The sequence below is a fragment of the Streptopelia decaocto genome, assembly GCF_964273445.1.
Source record: "Streptopelia decaocto genome assembly, chromosome: 21".
In the NCBI taxonomy this organism is placed as follows: Eukaryota; Metazoa; Chordata; class Aves; order Columbiformes; family Columbidae; genus Streptopelia; species Streptopelia decaocto.
Window position 1 is genome coordinate 1,745,137 of NC_138676.1, and position 9,322 is coordinate 1,754,458.

At 60.3% G+C, this 9,322-nt stretch overlaps 1 protein-coding gene across 1 annotated transcript; it reads right to left on the reverse strand.

Annotated features, from left to right (window-relative positions):
- Positions 1-2,271: 2,271 nt before the first annotated feature.
- RNF26 (ring finger protein 26) lies at positions 2,272-5,779 on the reverse strand. The gene has a single exon (XM_082070304.1). It carries the CDS (start codon positions 5,689-5,691, stop codon positions 4,264-4,266), a length of 1,428 nt encoding a protein of 475 aa, XP_081926430.1. The 5' UTR covers positions 5,692-5,779; the 3' UTR covers positions 2,272-4,263.
- Between the last annotated feature and the right edge of the window lie 3,543 nt (positions 5,780-9,322).

A 9,322-nucleotide genomic window follows, 5' to 3' on the forward strand; every position in this document is an offset into this window, starting at 1 on the left:
AGGACTAAAGTGGGGAATCACTTCAGCATAGGGACACAGATAGGGCAGCGGTTAAACCCAGGCATAGGCTGCACAGAGAGACAGTAGAGTCTCCATCCATGGAGATATTCAGAACTCAACTGGCCTCAGTCCTGTGCAACCTGCTCTAGCTGCCCCTGCCTGAGCAGGAGGCCGTGCTGGATGATCTACAGGTCCCTTCCAGCCTCGGCCACGCTGTCCCTGAGGCCTCAGCCCTGCTGCTCTGGGGTGCTGGGATTGCCAGTGTGTTCAGGGAGCCGCTGTGGCTCCCCATGCTGAGACACTAATGAGGGAGCAAAGCTGGCGTGCAGAAGCAGCCTAAAGGCCCCCCGTGGTTCGGCTGCTGATCATCACCTGCTCCCTCCCTGCCGGCCTGGTATCATTAGCTGCTCGTGTTGCTGTGCATCTGCAGCAAGAGTCTTTCATGCCAGCTCCCTGCTGTCAGGCAGACGATGGCTGTTGTTTCCAGGACTGGGACTGGCGGCTCATTAAGGCTGGGGTGTTGCAGCTGGGCTGACAAAGGAATCCTGGGGATTTTCCCAGGGCCTGGGGGGCCCTGGTTTCAGCAAGCTGTCAGCCCCCACCACCCCAGTGCTCCCAAACTGTTGTAACCTAGCAGCATCATGCTCCTCCCTCCTTGGGGAAGGGAGAAGGGTCTTGGCATAGCGATAGGCTGAGACCATCCCACTCGACTCATGCATGAGGCTTCCAATCAAGCTCTGAAAGGGGAGTACCACCGAAGACTCCAGATCTCATGCCCGGGACTGATCTGTGAGCGTTGCTGCTGCTGGACACCCTCCCCAGGCAGTGCAGCCCCGCACCAAAAGCCACAGTGCCAGAGCAGGCAAGTCTGGCATGGCTGACCATCAGTCTCAGGGCGGGGGGGCCCTATGCACTGCCCATCAGCTGGGAGGTGGTTGCATTTTCCTCCTGTAATTACTTGCTGCTTGGCCACTGAGCAAGCCAAGCGCACGCAGGATGGCTCCCGGGGGAAGGTTGTGTCCTTCACATCCTGTCCTTGCTCGGCAGGCTCAGCTGCGGCGGGCTGAGGCAGCTGGACACCCTCTGTGTCCCACACTGGTGGGCTGGGGCACCCTGCCTGTGCAGGAGATGGCAGACGTTCCACTGCTTGCCCCGTCCTCCTGCCCCTGGGTGCCCAGCCCGCCTCAGCTCTCACAGCCTGGGAGCAAGAGAGGAAGGCTGAGCAGTGCCTCAGTTTCCCCAGTTGTCACCCATCTGCAGCCAGACCCCCCCAGGGCTCGGGGGGGCGGATGGCATTGCCCTTCGTGCTGTGCCTGTGTCGTGCCAGCCATGAGCTGTGCTCCTGCAGCAGACGTCCATCTGTTTCTGGCATCTCCACAGCCCCCTTCTCCACCCGGTGATTTTCAGCCAGGTTGTGAAAGCATCCTGGTTAAAATTAGTTTGCTGGCGTGGCCCTTCCAAGGCAGGTGAGTTCAGGGCAGGGTGAGCCAGAACTCCTGGGGTCTCTGCCCATCAGGGTCCCAAAACATTTTTCCAAGCAATTTAAAAGGATGCTGGAGGAGCAGGGGGTGCTTGAAAACACACAACAACCTGCCAAGAGCTCAGATCGTGGCCAGGGAGCAACTCATTGTGCAGAGAATGCATCTGCTCATCAGTAGCCCAGCACAGCTGAGCCTGTCACAGCCTTTCTGCGAGGCAAGACTGAGCCAGATGCTGCCGGCTGCTCCTCAACTGCTGGTGCTTTGGCTGCTGCATCCCCAAGACAGTCAGGCTTGCCACCACCTTCCCTGGAAGCAGCAGGACATCAAGGTGCCAAGGACATGTGGGAGCAGGGATTACATGTCCCTGTGCATGCTCAGGGAAGCCACAGTCCCTCTGCATTGAGCTGCTCAGGCCCTGGGGAGCTCCAGCTCTGGAGAACCTGGGCATGAATCCCTTCGCTCCAGTACAAAGAGGTACTACTTCTGAAAAAAGACAAAGCTGTGTGTACAAGCCCCTCTGCAAAGCCATCATTGCTTCTCACTAAACTCACAAAGTGGCACGAATTAGGAGTGAAGACTGTTCTGTGCAGCAGCCTGGCTCGGGGGCACCCCACAGCACTGCTGTTCTGGATACGAGCACCCTCAGACAAGCACCCCTGGGCTTGCTGGTGGTGTTGTCCCTCCAGCTCTGAGTGCGGGGCTTCCTCTGGTTCCCAGGGCTGAGCAGAGAGCAGACACCATCCCTGCAGAGAAAACCCTTCCCAAGAATGAAGCAGAAGGCAGGTTTAGGTAGAGGAGATTTTAATTTGCTCAGTATCTAATCCATAGTGCAAGGAGTTAAACTTAAGGCAAAGCTTTCTTTTTTCCTTTTTTTTTTGTTTTTTTTTTTATAAACAGGCAGCAAACAAACAGGCCCTAAAACAATAAGCGTGACTGCTATAATATACAAAGTGTTTGAAGAAAAAAAAAAAAAACTGCAGTTCTGGAGAGGTGTCCTTCCCCCCGTAATTCATGTAGGAAATACTGTACCCCAAGATTAATGAGCTGGTTCTGAGCAAAGCACCTCACAGCCCTGGGGCAGGCCCTTGTAACACCCTGTCATGGTGAGGAGCCCAGCTTGGCCCCCCAGCAAACAAGGGGGGGAACCAGACCCTGCAGTGCCTCCCAGAGCAAAGCCACTCTCCAACAAGAAATTATCTTGCCACAGCTCAGGTTTACAGCACAGAGGCGTCTCCCAGCATGGCCTGGCCTCTCTGCTGCCTCTGTTTTGGCTTACATCACTAATCAAGGAGAACAGAGGAGGAAGACCTTGCCAGCCGCCCTCAGGCTCTTGGCTTGCAGTTCAGCAGTCAAGACTCTTTCCAGTCTGGCTCCAGCCAAAATGGGCTGTGGCACGTGGCTGACCTCAGGCAAGCAGCTGGAAAAGGAAAAGCTGTTTAGTGCAAGGCCTTCTCACAGCCCAGCAATGTTTTTGGAATGGTGCTGGTTGACCAAGCTGGGATGAGCCACCTCAGGCCCCCCCCAGCCAGGATCAGATGCCACCATTAGACTTCAGGGGACACTTTTGAATTAAACTAGCTACATTTCTGACAGACAGTAAGACAGAACAGCAATGTAACCCTGCCCTAAACAAAGCCATGGTCCTGCTACTGCTCCATGCACACAACTGCAGATCCACAGCATGGCTATGCAGAACTTGTGTCTGGAGCTGGAATGTCTCGGTGGGCTCCCAGGAGCTTTGGGGAGTGCCTTCTCCTCCCAAAGAGAGCCCAGCCTGGGAGGCAGCAAGCAAGCACTGCTGTGAGCCGCCCAGCTCCACGGCACTCTGAACCTGAAGAAAACACGTATTATCTAAAGAGGATTCTCCAGCGCTGGCTCAGATGCGTGCTGCTGCTGCCAGGGTTGCGAGCACGGGCCAGCCAGTCACCCCTCAGATTCCCCAAACAGCACCAGAGCAGAAAGAGTAACTCCCTCCAGCCTCCCCATGCGAGTAACCTGATGTGTACTTGTTAGTCTTGCATAGGTGATGCGTGGAAGCGGCAGCAACGCTGAGCTCTGCAGTCAGCCGGCCTGCAGGGAGCCCATGTTCTTCACGGCTCCTCATTGTCCTGACAAGGGGAAAAGGAAGCTGAAAAACCAAAGCCATGGTGGCTGGGATACTGAAGTACCCCAGAAACCCTGCTCTCCTCCAGCTGAGAGCCAGGCTCAGCCCTCTGGTAGCAAAGCCTAAAAAGCCTGAGTGTGCTCATTGCTCTCCTACAGCCTTGCAAAAGGGGCACACTTCTCCCTTCTCAGGCAGCTCCTCCATTTAGACGGCAGAAGGAGGAAACAAGAGGCCTGAGTGCAGTCTGCCAGGTAGTTTTCTGGTCAGACCTTGGGAAAAAGCTTCCCTTGCTTTGCACCAGCCCCTGTGATTCCCAGGAGGACACATCAGCTTTGGCTAGGAGATACCAGAGCATCTATCTGCACTCTGCTTTGGATCTCAGAACACTGCAGGCTCGAGGCAATAGGCCCTGAAACAGCAGAAGTTGTCAACAAAAAAAAGGTAAATCTTTCTGCCTGCTGCAGACATCAGTTATTGTGCTTGCTAGCAAGAGCTACAATCTGGTTACGTAGCAAATGTGGCTAGCAGACACCTCCAACAGACTTTTGCCCTTTCAGCACCATCCTTAGTTCTTTGGAAGCTTCTCAAGGCAGGCCTGGGAAGTTCTGCTTCCTGGCAAGAGGCAGACAGGGCCCTTGAGCTCCTGGAATAATGATCCAAGCCACCCGCCCCTTGGGCTCACAAGTACACATTGAGCGTCTGGAGGATCATCTGGCGGCATAGTGGGCAGTTGCGCTGGTAGATGGCCTGCTGCAGGAGGACTTCTGTGCACTCCTGACACAGGCACAGGTGCCTGCAGGGCAGAAGCAGGACTGTCTTGGTTTGGTCTTGACAGATGACACATTTCTTACGTTCCTCTTGTTCTTTCAGGAGCATCCAGGGGTCATCATCTAGACTGTCCTCACCATCCACAGCTGCTGCGTTCAGCTGCTGTCTCCTCGGAGCTTTCCTCCAGGAAGTGCTTGGCTCGTCCCTGGGAGGCTGGAGACGCTGTCCTGCTGCGGCGCTTCGGCTCAGAGCAGGCCGCGCTTGCGGTACCTGCTCCGCATCCGGCTGGTCCTCATGCTCGGCTGGCAGCTGGCCAAACCCTGCCAGCGGCAACCTGCCAGGAGCTGCAGGTCTCAGGACAGGGACAGCTGCCCCTCGCTGGTTGCTTTCCCGGTTCATTGTTCTGCCTCCGCGGCTCCAGTTGGTCACCTGCAGGCTCCAGTCCACCACCCTGCGCCAGGTCTGGGAGGCCATGGCCATACCCAGTGTCAGGACTGCCATCTGATAGAGCCGCCATACCTCCCGCTGCAGGCGGTGGTAGGAGGGCAGCGTGTTGAAATAGCCCAGCGCGTAGCCTGTCAGCGTCCAGAGCAGCCCAGGGTTGAATACAATGGTGCTGACAGCAATAATGAGGAGGAACAAGCCCAGGCCGTAAATATTTACAAAGAAGATGTTGATGAAGAGCTTTGCGACAGAGAGCAGGAGCTCAAAGGCCAGCTGGCAGGGCGACCAGAGCAGGATGGACACAGCGATGGCGCCGCTGGAGACGTGCGCGAGGAAAGCGGCCAGCAGGTCTGTGACCCTGAGGAAGGGGCCGGCGACGGAGTCCCAGAGGGCCGCGAGCAGGGTGAAGAGGTTCTGCGTGCCGATGAGGCAGACGTTGACCAGGCTGTTGACCAGGTAGGCCAGCAGGCTGGTGCCGATGGCCAGGCCCTCGCAGAGCTGCCTGGCCAGGGCCTGCCCGCAGCCCAGCAGGCCGCAGAGCCCGCGCTGCAGCAGCTCCCTGCCCCGCAGCGCCAGGTGCGAAAGGAGGTGCCCGGCCACCTTCAGCCCCTCCAGGCCGCAGCAGCAGCCCCGCAGCAGGGCGCCCAGGCCCTGCACGGCTCCCAGCGCCAGGCCGCAGGCCGCCCGGGCCAGGGAAGCCAGCGAGAGGAGCAGCCCGTCCCAGCAGGCCAGAGCCCCGGAGGCGGCGGCCGCGGGGAGGCTGCAGGCCGCGGCGAGCAGCCAGAGCAGCGCCGAGACCAGCGAGGACACCAGGAAGAAGTTGACGTCCAGCACCAGGAGCAGCAGGTCCAGGACCATCCGCAGCCCGCGGAGCAGCACGAACAGCAGGTCCATGGCGGCCGCCAGGAGCCCCGCCGGGGCCCGTACGGCGCCGTCAGCCGCGGGCCGCTCGGGGCCCCACGATGCTGGGCGCCGCCATCGCCGCCCGGCTGCCGCGCAACGCCGGGCCAATCGGCGGCGAGGGCGGTGCCTCTCCCTGCCGCCTATTGGGCGGTTCGGAGGACGCGCCGGAGGCGCGGCCGCTGGGGGCGTGGTCGCTGGGGGGCGGTGCGCCTCTGGTTGGCTGTCGCCGCCGGGACGGGCCCCGCCCACAGGTGCGCATTTAAAGGGCCAGGGGCGCGCGTTCAACCGGCGGAGCCGCCGAGCTCGGGGCAGTCCGGACCCGCTCCCAGCGGGGCGGGAGGAACTGGGGGGAGAGCGGGGCGGCTGGGGCATGGTGAGCAGCCAGCTCACCCGTGGTCTCAAGCAGCACAGGGAACACCCACAACCCGCAGGGTCCCTGGAGCCGCACATGTGGTGAGTTTGTGACAGCCTCAGCCCTGGCATGGGAGAGTTTGCATTTGCTAGCGGGGACCTGGGGAGTCTTAGGGACAGGGTCAGGCCAGGGCAGCGCTGCTCTCACCCCACCAAGCAATTTCCTGCAGGAGGTCCTAGAATAAACCCACGGCCCTGGCCTGGCCCAAGGTTATGGGCCCGGAGCATTTCCTGTCATCCCTTCCAGCTTCCTGGGCAGGCTGTGGGGCTGTCAGCACCTCTGGCCTTCACCCTGCTGTGCCCCAGGAGTCGGCCCAGCCCCGCCGCCCTGGTGCTGACGACAAGCTCAGGGAAATCCAGCCCTGGAACCCAGGGCCTTTTAAGAAAGGGGAGAGCGAGTGGAGCAGATGATCCATGGGAAAGACATCTGCAGCCCCAGAAGGCGCTGGCCAGCACAGGGCCAAGGAGGGAAGTGCTGCACTGCCAGGCAGCAAGCGAGGACTCCCCCTCCTGCAGCCACCTGCCCCATCCCCTGCGTGTTTCCCCTTTGAGCTGGGGCAGGAGCCACGGTAGGTATGGGCTGATGCTGCTTGGTGCCATCTAGCTCTCCTTGAGCCACAGCACAGGCTGAGCTGCCAGGACAGCAGATCCACGTGTGTCTGTCTGTCTGTCCCTGTCTGTGGTCTGTCCATGCCCACCTGGGGTCTGTGCTGCCGGCTGGCTCTCTGCCAGCCCCCTCCCTTCCCTGCCTGGCCGGTTTCGGCTGTGGACTCCCTCCCAGCGGGTGCCTGGATCCCCCTGGCAGTGTGTGCGCCTGTGCTCACGTGACAGCCAGGATGCTTTCAGCATTTATGGTAATGTTTGGATTTCTCATTGCCTTAGCAAACAGGAGAAGGAAAAAAAAGAGCTGAGCCAAGGCTGGGTGTATTCCACTCATTCGCTGCCTCCGGCTGTGCACCCGCCTCCCCCTCCCTGCTCCCAGCATCTGCCCAGGTCTCTGCCATGCCTGGGGCACCGTGCCCCCGCGGGCTCCCCGCCGTGGGGCCGCAGAGGGGCAAGGAACAACGGCAGGGTTTACAAGTCGTAGCTCCATAGCAGGGCTTCTCTGGTGTTGCTCCGTGCAAAGTGGAATGGGGCTCCTGGTGGAGGGGCTGTGGGCTGTGGTGAAGGGTTGGAAAATGCCTCCCTGGGGCCCTGTGGGGGGGATCAGAGGTCCCTGCCAGGGTGCTCAGCATCTGGACCATGGCCAGGACTCCTCCTTGCGAGGAGGGTCCCCCCAGCTGTCCTCACACTTGCTGGAGGTCTGGGCATGATGCCACCGTATTCCCAGCTGTGCCTGTGGCAGCTGCTGGCAGCAGGACGGGGTGGGCCATGCTTGTGTGCCCCCTCCGCTCATCAGCCTCTCAGTTCCCATTTGGCATGGAGCAGATGGGTCTCTGCTGTAAACTGGGCTTCACTGATGCTGACTGGGACCACCACAGCACATCATGAGGGTGCAGGAGCCTGGGATGCGTGTGCACCCCTGCCTGCAGACCCACTGGTGGCCAGGAGCTGGGCAGTGTACCGGCCGTGCTGGCATAGAGCCCAGCGCAGGCTGCTGCATCACGCCTTCGAGCTGCCTTCCTGCTGCTGAGCTCACCGCAGCTGGGCACCTGCCCTCTGTTTTCGGGAAGCAGGGCGGTCAGCAGCAGGACTGCTCTGCCCTTGCAGCTGCTGCATCCTTGCAGCTTTTAGCTGGAAGCAGAGAGAGGAAGGGAGCACTCCCCGGGCTGCGTGTCATGGTGCTTGAGGAGCAATCTGGAGCCCAACGTGCTTGCTGGGCGGGATCAGAATCCTGTGCTCTGGGGTCCAGGCTGTGTGGAGCCAGGCTAGCAGTGCTGGGGCTGCCTTGTATCACACCCTGTGAAGGTCCCAGCAGACTGGCTGGGAACAGGCTGTGGGTGGCAGAGGAATGGGAAAAATGAGGTGAACAAAGGGCTGGCAGCACAGCCTGCAGCTGCAGAGCAGGGAGATGGTGCTGGGGACCACCATGGCTCCCTGCCTCTCCAGGGGGATGTGCAGCTTCCCCAGCATCTTCCCCTGCATCCTTGGGCCAATGCTGCAGGGGCACGTCCTACCCTGCTGCTGCCCTGAGGCAGGAAGGGTGGTTTTGGGGTGTGGGTCCTGCTAGCATCACAGCAGCGCTCCCAGCATGCTGGCAGCTGGCCAGACAGCTGGGACCACCCCCGGGGTGCCTGTGGACCCCCGACCATGCAGCAGCCCCATTGCCTGGGAGAAGCCAGCCAGCGTGGTCCTCCTAGGCGCTGCCAGCAGCCTTACCTCCGGTCACCTCAAGATGCCCTCTCCAAGGGCTGGGCAGACGCCTCAGCGTGGTGGTGGATGCCTGCAGCCCCATGCTTGCAGGGCAGGCTGGAACAATAGCTTGTTCCGGTGCATCCGCTCCAGGAAAGTCCCCATCCCCACTCGGGCTCAGCTCCAGGACGGCGTGGGTTGCTCTTCCTCTGGCCTTAGCCTAGCGTTGAAGCTGAAGGTGCTGGTGTCCCTCACTGCACGCATCTCCGCTGGTAGGGAATAACAGCTGGCATCTGCCCTGCGTGCTACATGGTCGAGACTGCTGGGGAGAGCCCATAGGAAGTCTTGGGATCTGGAGGGTGCCCATCTCTCCCAGTGTCCCCAGCAGTGAGCACCTTCCCTGCTTTTGTTTGCCCTGCAGATAAGTGGAAGAGTGGGAGCACGAGGGCTGCCTGTTGTGTTTCTGGAGGGCTGTGTGGTTCCCCACAAAGGGAGCTGGGATATCTCTCTCCTTTGGAGCTTAGCCAGACGGCCCTGGGAAAAGCAATTCCTCTTCCATGGGAAAGTCCTGCAAGGAGAAATCCCTGCTCGGGCCGGCCAGCCCCACAGCTCCCCTGGGCCCTGGTGCTCTGGCGTGTCCTCGATGCTGTGGTGCCGAGCAAGGTGCAGGGCCAGCGGCAGGGGGATGTGACATGGGCACCGTGCCCTCGCAGCAGTGGGGATCCTTCCCCAAACCCCTCCAGAGGGATCTTGAGGCTAATCTCTCATTATGCGTTCTTGCAATTGCTCCTAATGAGCTGTCCTGGGGGAGCCCCAAGCCTTACAGACAAAGCTGGGAGGAAGACTTCACTGGCTGGGGCTGCAAGCGAGCATGGGGGTGATGCCAAGCCCCTGTGCTGGCTTGTCCTCCCTTCCTTGG